This window comes from Podarcis erhardii (genome assembly GCF_964252035.2).
Source record: "Podarcis erhardii genome assembly, chromosome: 12".
NCBI lineage: Eukaryota > Metazoa > Chordata > Lepidosauria > Squamata > Lacertidae > Podarcis > Podarcis erhardii.
In genome coordinates this window covers 41704375-41723756 of record NC_138513.1, presented here as the reverse complement: position 1 = coordinate 41723756, position 19382 = coordinate 41704375, and the positions used below count along the sequence as shown (strand labels likewise).

At 40.4% G+C, this 19382-nt stretch overlaps 1 protein-coding gene across 7 annotated transcripts in view; it reads left to right on the top strand.

Annotated features, from left to right (window-relative positions):
- MYRIP (myosin VIIA and Rab interacting protein) overlaps positions 1-19382 on the top strand; it is a 155912-nt gene that overhangs the window by 59568 nt on the left and 76962 nt on the right. For all 7 annotated transcript variants that reach the window (XM_081882012.1, XM_081882016.1, XM_081882011.1 and 4 more), the window contains exon 3: positions 10878-11099. In XM_081882012.1, coding sequence (XP_081738138.1) covers positions 10878-11099 — 222 coding nt within the window. The remainder of the gene's footprint in view (positions 1-10877; positions 11100-19382) is intronic.

The window sequence follows — 19382 nt, the reverse complement described above, 5'->3', positions numbered from 1 at the left end:
GCAAATAACTCCTGGCTAACTACCTTGCAGTGGAATTCTATACATGCCTTCTCAGAAGTAAGCCTCACTGGGGTTAGTGGGGCTAAGTGCCTGAATTGAATTGGCCCTATATTGATATGAATGGGATTGTGTTGTTAATAGTCTCTATATCACCATGGAGGTGTTCACTTGTTTAGAAATTCTTGACACCCCCCAGCACCTCTGCATAACTAAGCTGTTAGCATTTCCTGAGTTTCCTTCCTCTAAGCAGATGTTCAAAATATGAAACAACAGAAGGTACCTAAAAAGCACAGAGCCTTCTGGAAAATAAACTGCAATTAAGAAGCAGCTTTACCGTTTGTTTTGTTTTATGTTACTTGCTTGGGGCAGTAAAAGTGTGCAAATCAGTTGCTGTGCTGGTAGAACTCACTTGTGCTTGCACCCAGCTTTTTAAACAGCAGTGGTTTGCTTCCATATTAACTGGCAGTAAATCCACTGGTGACTTATGTGAAGCAATATTATTGTCACAGTCACCCCAATCTCTCAGCAGTGAGATTTCACAGGTTCCAGTGCATACCCAGAGTTCAATTTCCTTGGAATGAATGGCAGTGTAGACTGTGGTGTCTTTAGAATATGTGGTTTTATTTACACATATATACAACCTGAGCATTTTCTATTGTCACATTCCAAAGCACTTTAGATTCAACCAAAGGCTTACACATGCCAGTTAAATTGGGGGGTTTTTTATCGAACATCAGCCCCATCCTCTCTGTGCTGCATAGCAAACTTATTTTGAAACTTTAGGAAGACTTAAAAACAAAACAAAAAAACACATTTGTTATGCAGATTTTGATTTGAGAAATTAAAGTGTAAAGTACCTTTGGGCAAGAAACTAGCGCAATGTGATTATTTGCATCCTGGTCTACATCTTTTATTTATGTATTTATTTATTTCTTCACCCTTCAGATCATTTCCCGCAGCGACTTTTAATGCACTTCAGAGTGGAATTTACAGCAGTATCGATGGCAACTCTCATTATCCTGCCTTCTTAACTATGTCATTTATATAACTTTGTACTTCTATAATCTGGTGTAATTTATAAAGTCAAAAAGGGCTGAATATGGTGATGGTCACATATGCTCCAACTGTCCCTGTTAGACTACAGGTCATTCTATCCCATTATTGTCTACACTAACTTTAGAGAATATTTTAAGGTGTTGAGACCATGGCAATCTTGACATGTTTAAAGATACTGTTTTCTTTATAAATGTTGGCCAATCTTTGTTTGGGGAAGAGAGAGAAGTATTGTTGTTGTTTATTTTTTTATTAAAAAACCCACAATCCTACACATTAAAAAAGTCACCGACTGGCAGTGGCTCTGCAGAGAATATCGCCAGCCCTACTACCTACAGATGCTGTGGATTAAACGTAGCCAACTACATCAACGTAACTCCACTTGTTAATAAAATGTGGCGATAGTATTGCAGTTTATACAAAGCAGAGTGGGACATGTTTATGCAGCACAATGATAAGAGGTTTGCTGTGTCACTGAGCACCAACTATACTTAGCTGTTACTGTATCTTTTGCAGTATGGTCTGCCCCCATCACCTCTGCGAGAATAATAATTTGGTAGAGCAAGGTCTTTTTGGTTGTGGCTCTGACCTTGTGAAATGTACTTCCTAATGGAGCTCATGACTGCCTTTCCTGGAAGAATTTGGAAAGGCATTCTAGATGAGCAACCACTTCAGAACGTTTTACGGAGGAGTTCTGCTGCAATCCTGTTCTCATTTACTTGGGAGTGAGTTTCATGGTATTTGATGGGTCTTACTACTGGGTAGACATTGTTAAGCTTGCAGCCTTAATCTATTTTATTCCTTCTTGTTATTCAGTATGTTTCCAGTATACTAAATGTGTGAGCTGCTTTCAATGTGGAGAGAAGGCAGGGGTGATTTTTTTAAAGAGGTCATTATCATCACAACTGACCATTTAAATGTTGCTATTTTCCTGCATTCATTAAGTTCTGCATAATGCCCATTCTTTGTATGGTGATTTCTTTGGTGAGGATGACCACTGGTACCTGTCTTCTAGCCTTGCAAGTATGATGTATAATGTAACTTTCTTGGCATTTCTTGGATGACCTAATTTGTTCGGAGGCTGACCAAGCAGGAAAGCTGGGTTTTTACCTTATTTAGTTGTTATCATGTGCCTGTTAATCCCTTTCTGCAGTTCACTTTTTTGTTTTGTTTTGTAACAAGCCCAGCATTGAGTTTTGAAAGGAAAAATAATATTGTATACATTGTCATAATTCAGTGAAAAGTATTAGTCATTAATCCAGGCTTTATAGGCTAGTTACTTTGTCTTGCTCAAGTGGTGTTTTGTGTAAGGGGTCAAAATGGAAAACTATCCTATATGTTTAGTGGTTCTGCTGTTGGATTTTCAGCATCTAACAATGTATATCATTTATCCCCCAAAAACTGCTGAAACCTATCCTGCAATGTATTTTTGTTTGTTTCTGTGTCAAGGCACATCTTCAGCCATAAATTGCCAAAGGCCAGGTGAGATCTGAGCTGAAAGGCAGCTGAATGTAAACTGAAATGTCCACTCTTGCATTTGATTGTAGAAAAATCTCTAAGGCAATTGATGAAAAAGCTTAGCTGAGAATTCCCATAGAACATTTCCACCTCCCCTCAACATTAAGTCATTAGGGTTGCTCATATGTGAGTAGCAGTATGGAATCTGAGAGTGATCTCAGACTTTGATTCCTTGGTAATGTATCTTAGGAGGAAAAGGGTGTCTGCCCATGGTTCCCAAATTGCACCTAGCCCCCCTTCTCTCACTCTGCACTAATGGCAGTGGGGCTGCTAATAGAGAGGCGTAAAATTGTATTTCTCAAACAGTTATGACAATATTATCCAGTTTGAAACACCAGCGCAGGAAATACATCTAATCATTCACAGCAGAGATGAATATTCCATTATATACATCACCCTGAGAACTAGTTTGGCATCGCTCAAGCCATATGATTAATGTACAGATGTTATTTTCCTTAATTACTCTACAACCAGCTTTGTCTTAGAAGTAGAATATAAACTTTCCAATAAGGTTAGTATTAGAGGCCAGAATGTAGCACTCAGAAGAAGTAGATGGTTCTATTCTGGAGAGTGGAGTTGATTTCAAAAAGAAAACACTTGTTTTAGCAGGTATCTTTGCCTGGACTAACATTAATATCAGCTTGGCATATCCAAGCCCCTATAGAATGCATTTTGAACATTAGTGTTAGCATATTGGGTATCTGTGCTGCATGCCATATACCCTAGTTTCAAGGTTTCTAAGGAGCCGTTTGTGGATTAGCTATATACCTCACCAATGTTTCTGGATCAAATACCATAAACCTAGAAATGTCCACCCAAAAGTTGGGGACAGGTTTAAGTCGCCCTACCCTACTTCTCTACAGTTCTTATCAGTAGTAGAACTGTGATAAACACTGCAGAAGCCTGCAGCCACTGGGCATAATAGTGACCATTATAGGATCACCTACTTCTGGACTATTTGATTAAGCATTTATCAGGAAGGTATATAATGGTTGCACGAAACAAATAATAACTTGGCTTCTTGGAAATCAGTTCTGTGATGAACCTTGGGATTGTAAATCTTGCAGAGGCTCTGATTAGAAATAAGTTACTTGACTTCTGTGCATCAAGAAGAAACTGAATATTTCTATTCTCTTTTCTGGAGGCTGCATTAAAGTTTATCTCTCAAGGTTCTGAGCCATATGGAATCTGTAAGGCTTGGCACCTGCCCAGCCAATTTGCTGGTATATTGCACTCAGACTATCAGAGTAGCTCTAGAGATCTCTGTTCCTTTCTATTTGCAAGAAACATGCCAAACCCGAAAGCTATATTTGACAGTGGTTGCTCTCATGTTTCCCCTTCATTTATTTTCGGTTTTAAAGGATGCTTTAATCATTACTCAAATCATGAGATTCACATAATGTCTGTACATTACATAATAAATGCTTTTAGTCTACCACATCACTTGAAATGTTAAACCACTGCTGCAGGACAATTTTATGCTATGAAATGATATAAAAATTCTTGTGTGGCACATCCACTGTGACTCACTATTGTACCATTGCAAATTATTGGACAAACCTGAACAATTATTGCCCCACCAAATTCACTTATTAATATTTATAGAAATGAATACTTACATAATGCTGCTGGTGGTACTAAGTGTGGCAGCAACAAAACCTGGCTGCAACAGAGGGTGGATTCTTTTCAGATTTTGCACAAGTTGGAAGCCCGGGAAAGTTTTGAAAAGCAGTCTTCCCCATTTGCAATATTGGCTGTATTCGCCCAGAGCATTCAGCCTGATTAGTTTGCAGAAGCTTTGTTGGGAGATTATACGATGTCCATTGTCTACTGGGCATTCATTCTGATTTGTTTCTGAGGAGAGGTTGTACAACATCATGTCAAGTAATTGTTATTCCATACTTCCCAGTGCATTCCCAATCACTTTCCTTAATACAAATAGTCTGATTTTTTATTTTGGAAATAATAATAATAGCTGTTTTTAAACTTATTACAGTAGTCTACTTCCCCAGTGTGCTCCTTGTGGGTAACATGTTGGTGACTAAGACCCATGCAGCCACCAATATTGTACCCTCTGCTCATTAGCTGAAAGTCTTTAGCCCAAGCCTGGATCTATCCAAATCTGCCCAATTTGGTTCAGAAGTAAGGCTTTATCTGAATATGGTACACAACCCTATTAGATTACTGTCAAATTTGATTAAAATCAGCACAGTTTTGAAAGGTTCAGCCCACAATCTTGATTCAAAATGGCATCGAGTGCTATCTCAATCCTTCTCCATCTTTGGAAATTGGATTATTGGTGCTAAATTGGGTGACAATATCTTCAGAGATGTCCAAATTGTTAGAGTTTGGAACTGTTTGGTTCGTCATCTTGATTCAAAGTGGTCTCCAACCATTTCCACGTTTCCAAATGTAGACGAAAAATGGCTGCTCCACCTCTGGAACCCTTGTGACAGTTTGGATGGCAATATTGTGAAAGGCGTTTGAATATCTACATATGGGGAGGCAGATGGGTGGGAATATGGACCAACGGACAAACCCCTTTCCAAAACAGAGTAGATCATGCATTCAGCATAGAAAGGGAGAGGCCTAAGGGCTATCATACACCATTATTTCCTAACAATATCCTCTACTTCTATGGAAAAGCACCAGCCAAAGGAAAAAGGAAAAAATGATGGGGAAAGGAACCTTTTGCATATTGAATTCTTCATAGCCCTATCTATCATTGAACAAAGAGATCCTCAAATCAATATTTCAAACCATAAACTAGAAGTAAGGAGCAAAGAAAAGGGAGCAAAGGAGAAAGAGGAAAAGGAGACAAAGAGGAGGAAGAAATCAAAATTCTATAACTTTAATCCAATGATATGTTGGAGGCCACATAGCACAAATTAACTTCCCATGTGAACTGCACTCCTTCCACGAACCATGTAACGTTTGAGCAGCACACTTGGCTCCGTACATGATGACTGAAAAATCTCTTAACAGAATGAGAGCCGCAGTCTTGTGTGAGTTTGAGGCTAGTCTTTAGCCCAGGCATATTGTTGGACCATGAGATAGTTTAGCCATGGGCATTCAAATAAAACTATAAATCTAAATAAATACTTGTACTTGATTCCATACTAGATGCTCATGATAAATACCAACATTTTCTAGCAAATGAAGTTGCTGAAGATGTGCGGCTATGGCTTTATTACTTTTTTGAAACTTTTTATTGTATGATAGCAATTTCATTTTCAGCTTTGTATGCTGCCCCACTGCCAGAGGGTTCCACAAGGCAACGGAAAGCAAACACCAGTTTTGACAGTAAATCATAACGAAATGTTGAGGCTCAAGGGAAAATGCATTAAGAGCTATTTGCTTTTAAAATTGTACATCTAATGGGGCATTTTAAACCAGTTTCTGCCTCATATAAGAAATAGCCCAAAGATTAGATATATTTATTTTCTCTTGCATTTTGTCAGACTGTGTACTCTGTGCATACGTACAGTGCCAGCAAATACTACTATTAGGTTCTGTGTGTTAAGGTGAATTGAACCACCCTGTATTTTGCTAATTCCTAACTCTGGGTTCAAGCCCCACTTTGGGCAAACAATTCCTGCATTGCAGGGGGCTGAACTAGATGATCCTAGTGGTCCTAGACCTCATAGGCTATATGATTAGTTTTAACTCTTACTAGTTGCAAACCCTTTTAAATTTAGCCTATTGTAGCTTGTGAAGTCTGTGTTTATTGATCCCATGTTACATCTTTTAATAAGTATGGTATTTCCCTTTTGATATGATAAAATTACTTTTGATTTATCTTGGTTGTTACCCTTGAGGTGCCACATTCTGGAGGTTCAAGGTCAAAAGATCTAAAATTGGGTGTCAGGGTTGCATGTGTGAATTACCCACTTCACGAGAGCAGGAAATATTTCTCCTGGGAAAGCATTCAATCATGCAATTTCCCATCTCCCTTTGAAGTGGAGTCATCCAGGCACAGTTTTAACACCTCATCTGTTGTTTATGTGAACTAGACTTCAGTGTGAATTAATCTCACATGCCATCTCAACATGCAATAAATTACATTAATTTTTGCCCCGGTTGATTTTAAAGGTGAGCTTAATTTAGCAATGTGAAATTAAAAAGCAAACTTTGATCAGTTCATGAAACCAGATGAGACAAATATAAAATCAATATTCTTGGGGGTGGTGCATTTTTATTTGTGCAGTCTTTTTAAAACTGAGTAGCAGCAATCACAGTGCGTAATTTGAAATGTTTGTCCAATTTGCATAACTTACCACTTTCCTTGATGCATCTGTTATTCTTTGAACTTTAACAAATATACCCTCTGTTCTGCTGATTAAATAATAAATCTGGGGAGTTTTAGAAGTAGAGGAAATAAATATTTTATTATTTCAAATGTTGAAGACTTATCTTCTGTTTTATTCCTACAATTCCAACTCTGCACTGTCTAGGGATGTTTTCTAGAAAGTGAGTTTCCTCTGTTCATTATTCATTAGAATGCAAGTTGTATTCCTCTGTTAGAAAAAATCCAAATTATGAACAGTGTCATAATGTAACCATAAAACAGCATTGTTATTTCCTTACATTTATTTCCCACCTTTCTTCAGTAGGGAAACCCAAGCACCATACATGTGATTCCATGGCAGTAATCCAAACACAGAACAGAACTACTTAACCTCTGTTCAGGTGGTAGCTTCTCACTCAGGTGACTTCAGACTATGTTACCTGGGACCATGAATTCTATTGCTGCTATGCTCAGTGCATTACCAATGCCAGATTTCCTTCCATGTTTTTCTTAGTGCAATTAGTGCCAGAGACAGATGCAAATAACTTCCGGCTTTTATATTCTCAAAGGGTGCATTGTGTTTTTTTCTCAATTAGCTGGCAACGGAATTAGAACATGGGTTCCTCAGAGTATTTAATACACTGAATTAACAACTAGCAGTGCCCTTGCCAGTTGCCACGATATTTCTGTAAAGCCTACTCACAGAAAAGTTCTATTCAGTAAACGTTTCTGGCACGTTTAATTAAAGTGTATTTCTCTTAGTCTATTTATCCTAAAAGGTTTTTAAAGGTTTTTTTTAAGTGTAGTGCTTTCAGAATCAGCCAATTCCAAAATCCATATTGGAGCAATACTTTCATTAAGCCAACCAAAATGACACAAAATAATGTGCAAGCTTTTGAGTTATTCAGAACTCTTCATCGGGCTAGGTGGTAACCAAAGTGGTGGTAAGGTGGGAGCTGGCTGGACTCTGCATCTTGTAAAAGACTTAAGTAGGAATGTGGAAGGAGTTAGCAGACATTCAAATGAGACCATGTAGGTGTTATGCAGCTTCACGAAATCTGCTTGGGAAGAAGAAACAGAAAAATGGCTGATTCCCCATGTCTGGAAATACCAGCCGCAGCTGTTATGCTGGTTTGTATCCTTAGGCAAAAGACACAGGTTCCTTGGTGGGTGAGGAGGAAAAGGCTTGCTTAAGTCATGCAATCTAAGCTTGGAGCATTCATCTTAGACCTCCTTGCTGGTAAGGTTAACAAAGAACAAAGGCTTGATAACCCATCCACCCAAGGTGAGGGAGAGAGACATAACTATGCTGGGCACACCAACTTACTCTATGGTCTTAACCCCTTCATGCATTAATTAGAACTTAGCATGTTGGTTATATGCGGATGGTTTATCTCATATTGATTTGTTATCACCTCCTGTTTTATAGAATTGTTATGCATTTAAATGTGTTTGTATCATGGTCTGGGATCTGGCAAACTGTAGAAAGACAGATAGCACCACACTAGAAACTTTTAGGTAAAGATTTGGCAGGATAGCAGGTAGCATTCTCAGACTAGCGCTCTCCCGTTGTTTGTTGACCTAATGCAGCAAATGGTTGAAATGTTCTGAGAAGGAAAGAGCAGAGGTGTGAACAGATTCTGAGGCTATGAAGATGAAATCAATAATGTCATCAAGGTCATTAAAAAAGAGTGGCTGGGGAAACCCAGCCAGATGGGCGGGGTATAAATAATAAGTTATGATGATGATTACTACTACTACTGCAACTACATTAGAGAGACCAGTTGCTACTTTGTCCCCTTACTGCATTACGTTTCTCAGGGCTTCAGGATGCTTGCTTTGGCAGAGAAGACAGTCCTTTGTTAATCAGCAAGGAGGAAAGTGACTGCCATGTGTAACACAGACTGATAGTGTGGTTTATTAGGCTAGTACTGTGGGAAATATAAAATACAAGTTTCGGAAATTATAAAAGCAGGGGCCACTCAAATGGAAATGAAGGACACCACTCAACAGGTTCTAGAGAGCATTAAACAAAAGAGCAATAATATATGACATTATATAAACATTACATAAACTGGCATTAAACCTTTATAACTTCTTTAGAGAATGTAGTTAGGCTGTTTAAAGTTTAATGGCTCACTGCTCCTAGGGTTCTGGAATCTTCAAAGCACATTGCAGTAGACCTCATTTATCCCTCCTCAAGGCATGGGGTGGAGGAGTATTGACTAAAAATAACTATACCTCACAGATTTGTGATTCTAAAACAACATTCCAGTATAGTTTTTAAGAGTTTCTTATTAAATCTAATCCAGGAATAAGGGAGCAATTCAGTTCTGTTTACATTTTAATGCAAAGAAACCTAACTCACACTTCCCCAAGCGAGAAGTGAAGTGAAACACAGTTGTCCTTCAAAATTCACACTTCTCCAAATTTTTGCAATTCGGTACTCCAACCAAATAATGTGTAGAAAAATGAGTATATTGGGGGGGAAATGTACATAGAAAGGCATATGTTAGTGAAAATAGCATTCCAAGATGCATTGTACGTGTGTGTGCGTGTGTGTGCGCTATGCAAAAATCATGTTGCGGGGAAAGCCACAAATGCTTGCCTCGACTCCTGCAGCCCCTGTTAACTCTTTTGGCTCTGCCCTCCCTTGCCCCATGCATGGGGCAGAAAATCACAAGAGCAGGCGCTGGCAAAAATCACGATGCAGTGAAAACCATGAAGGCAGCCTCTTGCAATGCCTCCTTATTTCAGACATTGTGATATATCAGTATATTGTGATGTTTAGCTGGTGATATACCATGACGATGAAAACCTGATATTGCCCACCTACACAAAAAGCATGTGGGGTGGGTGGGAGGTGCCACAGGGTGTGGTTTTTTTAAGAGATCATCAGCACCAGCTGCCAATTTGAAAATGGATCTTAGAGGAAATGGGAAGGCAACAATGCTATGTAATCATATAGAGTAGTTCTCTTTGCACATCCTCTGGGTGCCATTTTCAGATGGGCAGCGGACAGCCAGCCTGTTGCCTAGATGGGTAAGCCAACAAGCTTGGGTTGATGAATACTTGGACTAGAACATTCAGGTGAGACAACAACAACAAGCCTGCGACAGGAAGGGTGATCCTGCCCTTGGGTGGATTGCAGTGCAGCGTAGGAGTGTGGGGCTGCCAAGCAAGCAAAGGAGCAGGCATGGCATTGGCAGGGTAGAGAACCTGGGAATGGCCACCAGGGCAGCATGAATTGGAGAGCCCCCCCCCCAATGAAAGCTTGCCCCAGGGGTCCCTTAAACCTGTAGTACTCACAGGGCCGTCTTAACCATAGGCACCAGGGGTGCCGGGCACTGGGCTTTCAGGGGTGCCAAGCCAAGAGTCCGGGGCCCGAGAGTTGGGAGTCCAGGGAAGAGCCCGCCCAATGGTCAAAGCGCTGCGTCAGGCTCTTCTGCTGCGGGCGGCTATGTGCTGTGAGTTCAGGGGTGAGCGAGCAAGCAAGCAAGGCGCTGAGGTGGCTGGCTGGCTCCGACCTCCTGCGCACCTGGGATTGGCGTAGGGCCATAGAGAGGCCCACCCAGCGCACGTTGCTTACACCATGAAGTGCCCGGCTTCGCTCAGCCACCAATGCTGATGCCTCAGGCTAGTTTGCTGTGCTGGGCTCCTTATGTTTCCTGTTTTCTTTTCCTGAGCAGAGATAAGCGTGGTGTCAGCTCTCTTAAAAAGGGTCGACGACTCTGGGCAACCTGGGGGAGCCTCGGGCGGATTTTTGCACCCCTGCAGTGCATATGCTTAACATGGCCCTGAGTACTCATGCCATACCCTCTGATGAAAATAGGGACATCCTAATGAAAAGCGGGACTTTCCGGGATCAAATCAGAAATCAGGATGGCTTCTGTTAATCTGAGGAAATAGGGACACTTGGAGGGTCTGTCCCTATGCTACTGAAGACTGGTCCGATTGCTGAATGGAAACGGCATTATTTTGATTCTCTCTCTTTCGTTTCTTTCTTCTGGGGTTCCAGTGAAATGAAGCAGAAGCTCGATGAAGAGGGTAACAAGTGCAGCATTCTCTCCAAGCAGCAGAGGTTTAACGAGCGCTGCTGCATGCGTTGCTGCTCCCCTTTTACGTTTCTCATCAATACCAAGCGGCAGTGCCAGGATTGCAAATACAACATCTGCAAGAACTGCAGCTCCTATCAAAGGAAGGAGAAAGGTTGGCTCTGCAGTGTTTGCCAGCAAGCTAGGTGAGTGCATTTTGTGATACTAATAAATAACAGGCTTGGTGCCTTCTTCTGACCTTTTTTATTTTTTATTTTAAATTGCAAGCCGTTGACACAGATGAGACAAAGAGAGACACACATTTTACTCCATTAAAACGACATTTTGCTGTGTGACTTGTTAGTCCATTGCTTCTCTGGAGATTCCTACTCATTCTTCTATTAATCTTGCTTCATTCATGAAACATATGGCTCATCTCCTTTCTTTTCTTTTTGCCAAGCTTTGTTTTCTAGTTGCTTTGACCAAATGTCAAATCAGCTTAACAGGGTTTTAGAGAAACATCTGAAATCTCTGTATTGGCAACTGTGATAAAACAATACTTAAAAAAATTCTTCCAGTAGCACTTTAGAGACCAACTAAGTTTGTTATTGGTATGAGCTTTCGTGTGCATGCACCTTCTTCAGATACTTCTTCATGCAAAGTCCCATACAAGTTCTACAAAGTGTGGTGCCCTATGTGCATAACGAACAGGTAGCATTATTTGAATACCTGAAGGAACCGCCTTGACCCATGCTAGCCTGCCTTTGCCATAAGATCTTTGGGAAAGGCCATGTTCCAACTACCCTCTTTAGCAGATGTTCACTATATGACTGCATCCGCAATCCAAATCACTGCTATTTCACTCTACCATTCAGGGAACTGGAAGCAGCAAACCACAAGGGTTTGGTATGTGAAGCAAGTTCATGGTTTGTTTCTCTCCAAGCAAACCATGCTCTGAAGCCAAACTTTGCTATTGGCTTCCTGATCATGGTTTAAGCGAATCAAACCATAAGTATTGTGATTCTCTTCTCCTGGCTCCAGGGTGAAGTGAAACAGGAGCAGTTCAGCAGTGTGTAATAGTATAGTGCTTGTTCACAGTAAAATGTGGTTTTCCAGCTCGCTGTGACATGTGAACTGGGCTTTTACTTTAACAAAGGAAAGAAGCTTTTCACTGTTGCTGCCGCAATTTTGGAATTCTCCCCCTAAGGAAGCATGCCTGATACCAACATTACAAGTTTTTTAGTACCAATTGAAATCCTTCCTGTTTGCCCAGACATTTTAATTGTATATTTTTTTAAAGGGAAATGGTATTATTTCCTGCTTTTAGCTTTGGATGTTTTGGGTGTTGGGTTTTATTTTTGTCCTCTTGTATTTTGTTAAGTATATTTGTTGGTTTTAAATTAGACTTCTGTGTGAATTTTACCTGTACTTTCGTATACCACCCTGAAATATTTTGATGAAGGGCATTTAAGAAATACTGTAAATACATTCAAATGAATACAATAATGCTATTTCCTCTTTTAGCGGCTTCACAGTGTCATTTTAAAGCATCCCCACAATCGTACGAATACTTGGATATAGGAGACCTGTGCTCTGTTAATAGTCACATCTTCCATCATTCCATTCTGACTTGACCTATCCCTTTTTAAGAGCTGATTCTCACAATCATTTAAAGCATTATTTCTGTGATGTGCTATGATTGAAGGGAGCCATGAGCGGGTCATTCTGCCATGGCATGCACAGAACACTGTATGTCTGTTATCCCTGCAGCACCCCTAACATTGTTGTTTGAAGGGTAGCGCTCTCCCTAAGGATGGGGGAAGAGAGAAAGATACAATTAAATGTAACTGCATCATTGTGCTTATTGATTTTGGTTATCCAAGCTAATCTTCAGTGCTAACTCAAATCGGCAGAGGCATTGGTGAGGTGAGACCGTCACTGATGCCTTGTTTCTCTTTGGAACGTAGGACTGAGCCACACCATTGGAAATAGTGGAAAGTGCTAAGGAGCTCAGGCCCATATTAAACTCCTACATTTGTGTGGCTGAAAGATATATTTTTTTCAGTTTTAGTGAAAGATGTAATTTGGGTTTATATGTTGATTTAAAAAAAAAAATTAAACCAGATTGCATGCAACTAGAAGCAACATTCCCTAATGTTTCAAAAACTTTGATGTATTTCTTGCTTTATTTGTCATGACAATGCATCCACATTCCCTTAAAATGCATGGATTCAATGGGAGGTGCTTTGACTGGAAGTCAAGCTTACCTTACTCTCTCACACGGGATGCCTTCCTTTTGTCCATACGTGTGTAGAGAGAATGGCTGATATTTCTCAGTGGGGCAAACCATCGCATGGTTAAAGTTACATTTGGTTTTGTAAGTGCTTTAAAAGCAGGGATGCAGCATGTGAAAGCAACCACTTCAGGTGCTGTTGGTGGGGAAATGGTCTCTCAGTGGTACAGGAAGACTTTTAAAAGCGCTTGACCCCTGCATTTGGGTGCTGCACCGGGCTGCAATGTGCCTTGGTGGGAAAGGGAGGCAGCCTCGCCTACTCAAAAGATGACGTGCTGCCGCTGGTGCAGAGGACTGTCTCTTTGCACAGCTGGCACTCAGCATAAAAATGGGTCTTAAACACTAAGTACCAGCCTCGGGCAAAACACTCTATTCAGTATACCTTCTCACAGCGCCAAGTGCGTTGTCATACGCAGGCATAAGTTTTTGTACAGTTGAGTCAAGATTTTTCTATGAAGGATCAACTCTTTGTTATTTTGTGATTTAAAAACAGTTAATTTTTATCTGTTTACTCAAGACAACCTAAACAGAACAAGATAATTTAAATTTCATGAATAAATTCAAGCAATTGTTCCCCTTACTGAATGTTCCATTGCTTCTGACATTTTAGCTGCTTCTTATTACACACAAACCAGAAGGAACCAAGTACTTTAAATACACTGTTCTTCAGACACTGGGCAGAATCTTGGGTAGATGCTTTCTCAGCTCCATCTCTTTTGTTATTTATTAATGTCTTTCTTGATTTGTTTTGCTTGTTCTTTTATAACTTCTCTCAATATTGGCTTAAATGGTGTGAACTGGCCTATCAAAAATGAGCAAAAGTTTACAGTGTATTAGAACTGAAACATGACAGCCACATTCAGTTCATGAATCTGAGAAGAAGCGATTAATCTCTAGACAAATGACATTTGGATGGGTGTTATTCCCACTCCCATTTTTTAAAAAAATATACTGGGATTAAGTCAGTTACAGTTTGCTGTAACAGAAGCTTCCAGTAAGAAGAGGCACTGCTATTTACTACTGGTTTATTTTGATATAAAACACAACTGAGACCTGGAGACAGTCAGCCTGCCTTATCAATAACACAAAGTCTATCAAAGTCTATCTGTGTATCTGAAGAAGTGTGCATGCACACGAAAGCTCATACCAAGAACTGACTTAGTTGGTCTTTAAGGTGCTACTGGAAGGAATTTGTTTTGTTTTGACAAAGTCTATCAGTTCTTTTTCCCAGGCTGCCTGTGGAAGGCTTTGTCTTCAGTTATTCACTCTTCGCTCTCCCAGGGACTGCTGTGCACTTAGCACAAAGTCGTATGGGGGAAAAAAACAATAGGAAAATGTTGGCCTCTTGGTGCTTTAGAAAACCTTGTAAATGTACTGCTTGCAGTATTCTCTGCTGAAACTGCACAGTCATTATCCACCTTTATTGTGTCTTGCAAAGTTCTGGAAAAAAATGTTTGAACATATGCAGAATCTGTGTTTAAATTATGCATGTTGCACTGTTATGGTCTTGCAATGGAAGATATATTCATAGACGTTTTGTGATAAGCAGATTGTTTTCTTTCAGATAAGATAATTGTTATTCTCCTTAGCTGCACTCAGTATGTTGTGATCCAGAGTGATTTTGTTTGCTTGTTTTTGCATTGGAGTTGTATCGATTAAGGACTTATCTATGTAAAATAGTTACCTTTCCTTGACTGCCTTTTTCAAATGTTATTTTAATTGCTTAATCCATTAGGTAATCATCTAGATTTGGCTTCAATAATGGAAATTTAAAATGCTTTTCTCTGCTTTCCTCTCAGGCCTTTTCTTCTGTATGCCATGGATGCTTTAGTTGAGATTGTAGAGTTGTAGTTGGGGTCCCTTGCAGCTATAAAATTCTATGATTCTATGATTCGGGGTCATGGCAAATGACCTTTTATTCAAGAGCACCCCTAACACTCTTCAATAAAAAAGAAACCCTGATTTACACTAAAACAGCATGTAAGATTGAAGTGGGAGAAGCAAAAAGAAGACATTAAAACCAATTTAAAACCAATTTAAAAGTTGGACTGAAGAAAGCTACTTTATTAGTTATGTATGTTGCAATGCAAGTCCACCGATGTCTACTTAGTTCAGAGAGACTTACTCTCAAGTTTTTGTGTTTAGGAATTGAAGTCTAAGTGGACTTAGTGTCCTCTTGGCTGCAATGTAATCTACTTCAAATCATCAATGTATTTGTATTATTAGTTCTGAAGCCCTGCTCCTGTGAAAATAGGAGCTCTTCAAAAATTAGCTGGGGAACTCACTTTGCCTGCTTTAAAAAGAATAAAAAATTAGGAGAAACACGCATTCCACTCCCGAAAAGGTGAAAGATTAGTCTCTGGGGATTAAGGCACAATTAAATGGTGACAGAATAAAGCATAAAGTCTACCTACTGACAGAGGGTTGTTGTTAGATATGGGGAGGGCAGGGAGAGAAGGTAGCAGAGGCGTATTTAGGGCAGTGCAACGAGTTCCCACCACACTGGACTCTGAGCCTCAGAGGTGCCGTAGGTTGTTGCAACTTTGACATAGTGAATTGAACAGAACGGAAAGCAGGCGGCAGGGGTGGTGGTGCCAATTTTTTGCCTCGTAAAGGGCAAGAAGAGTCCAAAGTCCGCCCTTGAAGGTAGCCTTTTTGTTACATAAATATTCTGGCACTTCAGGAGGACAGTAGGAGAATGTTCTGTGTGCCACTTAAAATAAAAGGTCAGAAATAGCACACATGGCTATCACTAATGGTTTCAGAAGTCACCAGTACAAAGTTGTGTCACTGTATCCTCTTGTACTTCAGTTTCTCTTCAGATGCTTAAATGATGTATGGAATGTCCTTACACGTAACATTTATAGACAATTGCACTGTATGTCTAAAAGCAGTAGATGAGAGTATGCCTTATATGGGATTTTTTTTAAGGTTCCTAGCAATACTTTGCTGCCCAACTGAATAAGCATATTCTCCATATGGCGAAACCATACACTTAAAACAATTAGTATCCCATTAGGTAGCAGGAAGCAAAATATTCGTAACTTCTTTAGACCAAATATTGAGGGCTCGTGTACACTGAATGGATGAAACGTTGAGACTGTGTTAAATTGCTTCCCATGGGGCCTGTGTCTACATGATGAGCTGTTTATGTGCAACAGCTCGCTAAGTAGATGGAGTGGCTTTTCTCCATGGCCCTGCCTTGAAGCAGCGTGGAGAAAATAGGCCATTCGATGTGATGCACAGCAGTTGCTGGTCACATGCAAAGAGCCGCCACGGGCAGAGTAATTTCAAACAGGGTTGGCGCATCCTTGTGCCCTGATACTGTGCGGTGTGCAGAGAATATTCTTCTGAAAATGGAAATCATGGGCAGGGAATATTGCAGTCTGATTTCAGAGGGAGCAGGTCAAAACCCACACCTTTTAATATACAAAGCTCTAGTAGTAGTAGAATGCAAAATTAAAATGGCAAAGGATGTTTAGCTTTTAAAATGCAGGTTTAAATGAGGTAGTTTAAAGTAACCTCTAAAGTAAGGGGGCTTATCGCTTCCCTCCCACTGCTCTCTCTGATATATCCCTCAAATAACTTCTCTGTGTGTTGCGGCAGTTAGAAATCCACATGGCTGTACTAATTGGCTTCCTGCCCGTGGTGATCTGGGCTTAATCAGGAGCTCCTATAAAGATAACTTGCCACAGAAAACTGAATACATAGGTTAGCACTTAGCAGTGATGTGCCAGAAATGTTATTCTGTCCCTTGGTTGTCGAGCAAACTTTGTAGTTCAGCTTTGTGGACACATGGAATGGCCTCTTGTTCCTCAACACACGGCCATCAGACCACAAAGGATGACTTATATCAAGTAGTTGCAAAAGACTGTACATTTCAGTAGGTATGTGGAGGAGGATATTCAAAGGTTTGTGCTTTTATTTTCATATTTTGTTATCTGTGGCTGAATGTTGGCATTATAAATATATCCTGGAGTTAAGGCTTGGTGAATTATGATCCAGACTAAGGGCTACTTTTACCAATCATAGATTTTTATCCAGCCCTTTCTCACAAAGGAGATTTTTTTAAAACTCTGTGTCTTCTAAGGTGGTGAATGAAAATGTTTTATTCTGCTCATTTTCTGCTTGTAAGCTTCCTATAAACTTCTGGTTGGCCACTGTGAGAACTGGATGCTACACCAGGTAGCTTTTGGTCTGTCCAACAGTCCCTTGTTGTGCTTTTACGTTTCCTTTCGTCCAAAACTATATTTATCCTTCTTTAGAAATAAACTGAAATGTTATGACTGGCATTGGTATCTTATTAATGGAGATAATTAACACTGGAAATTTTCCAGACTTGGAGACATTGCTGGCTGTGAATAACAACAGTAAATGAACACCTCCTTTGTTATTAATGTGCTTTAGCAATCAGGGGCAGCAACATCAATTAAAAACTCCTGGTTTTTTTCCACAGGAATCAAAAGGGGCATTTCATATTGTAATTTTGGAGAGTTTAACCACAAACCTTGCTATTTTCTTCCAAACCGTTCCTTATATTTCAGTATATAATGCAGCACAAATGGATTGTGTAACTTGGATGAAAAACAGTGAATCCATGATTGGTACTCTTGGCATGAAACTCTGCATAGGCTCTGGCTAAAATAGAAAATCATTCCCTTTTCCTCCAGCGTCAAGGAAACGAGATCCATGAAGCAACTCAGCTTGCCTTCCTGCCAAGCTTGGTTTTATTTCAGATGAAATAAACGGAGCATATCAGCATATATGTTTCTGTTGGCAGCTGTCTATCTCAGGAGACAATGGAGGAGTGTGCCTTTGGGGGTGAAGTCAAACAGAGAATTACAGAGCCTGCTGTGGCTGCAGAGACCAATATAGGAGAGACATGTTTTGTTGCCAGTGGAGCAGATTAAGGCATCCGGTTGTGTTGCTACAGGTGCACCATGGCGTTTCATCGCTCTGCAGTCCTCCTGGTGGTCATTCCTCCTCTGGTCACTGCTGTGGATACAAAATCTGTCTGTCTCCAGGCGCTGCAGTCGTCAGCAAGGGAATATTTAGTACATTTACACCAATTTACTTTCTTTTATAACTGAACATTGCAGAACATGGATGCAGTTTCTTGAAAAACCGGAGGGGGCGTATCTTGAGACAGCATCATGCAGTATTTATGAATTGTGTATATAACCAGGATTAGCTTTTGGTAAAAAAATAAATTATTAGAACAATGTTTCTTGAGTAAATGGGTACACAGGAGCAATGGTGCAAATTCTCCAATAACAAAATTAAGAAAAGATTCTAATAGGGGCCACTGCCCCTACTTGTTTCTCTTGCCACCCTTCCAAAGCCGCCACTCTTTGCCAAAGGACTTCACTTCTGCGCACCCCCGACCCTTACAGCTTTCCACCCCCATTCCCTTTATAGCTTACCAAAATCCTCCGGCTTAGACCAGGGGTTGGGAAACATTTATATCTGGAGGGCCAGCTCTTTATCTTTCTCCCACTCGAGGCAGGCCAAAGTTGACCTGACAATCACCAGATGCCATAGTGATGTTCTATAGGGTCTGCCTCCCCCCCCCCCCCCGCTTTGGACATAATGCCAAACTGCGGTCAACTGAAAATGGAAGCAAAAGCTTTCAATCCCCTGCTGTCAGAAATGTCAAAGTCCCAGAGCTCTTGCATAGCAGTGGCCATGTTTGATTGAATTTTAAATGGAATTTTAAGTAAAAACTAAATAAATGAAGCTCTGTTTATTTTTCAAATAATTCAAAATTATTTATGAGCGTTAATAGCACATAAATAATATCATGAGCTCCAAGATGAGGGGAGCGGAGAGGAGGGAAGGAAATCAAAAGAGTGAAGCTGCATAATGCAGCAGAAGAAGGTATACAGTGGTGCCCCGCAAGACGAACGCCTCGCAAGACGGAAAACCCGCCAGACGAAAGGGTTTTCCGTTTTGGAGGCGCTTCGCAAAACGAATTTCCCTATGGGCTTGCTTCGCAAGACGAAAATGTCTTGCGAGTTCCTGCAGGGTTTTCCCCCTTTTCTCCCCCTTTTCCTAAGCCCTAAGCCGCTTATCAGCTGATCCGCTGATAAGCCGCTTATCAGCTGATCCGCTAAAAGCCGCTAAACCGCTAATAGTGCTAATCCGCTAAGCTGTCAATGGGCTTGCTTCGCAAGACGAAAAAACTGCTATACGAAGA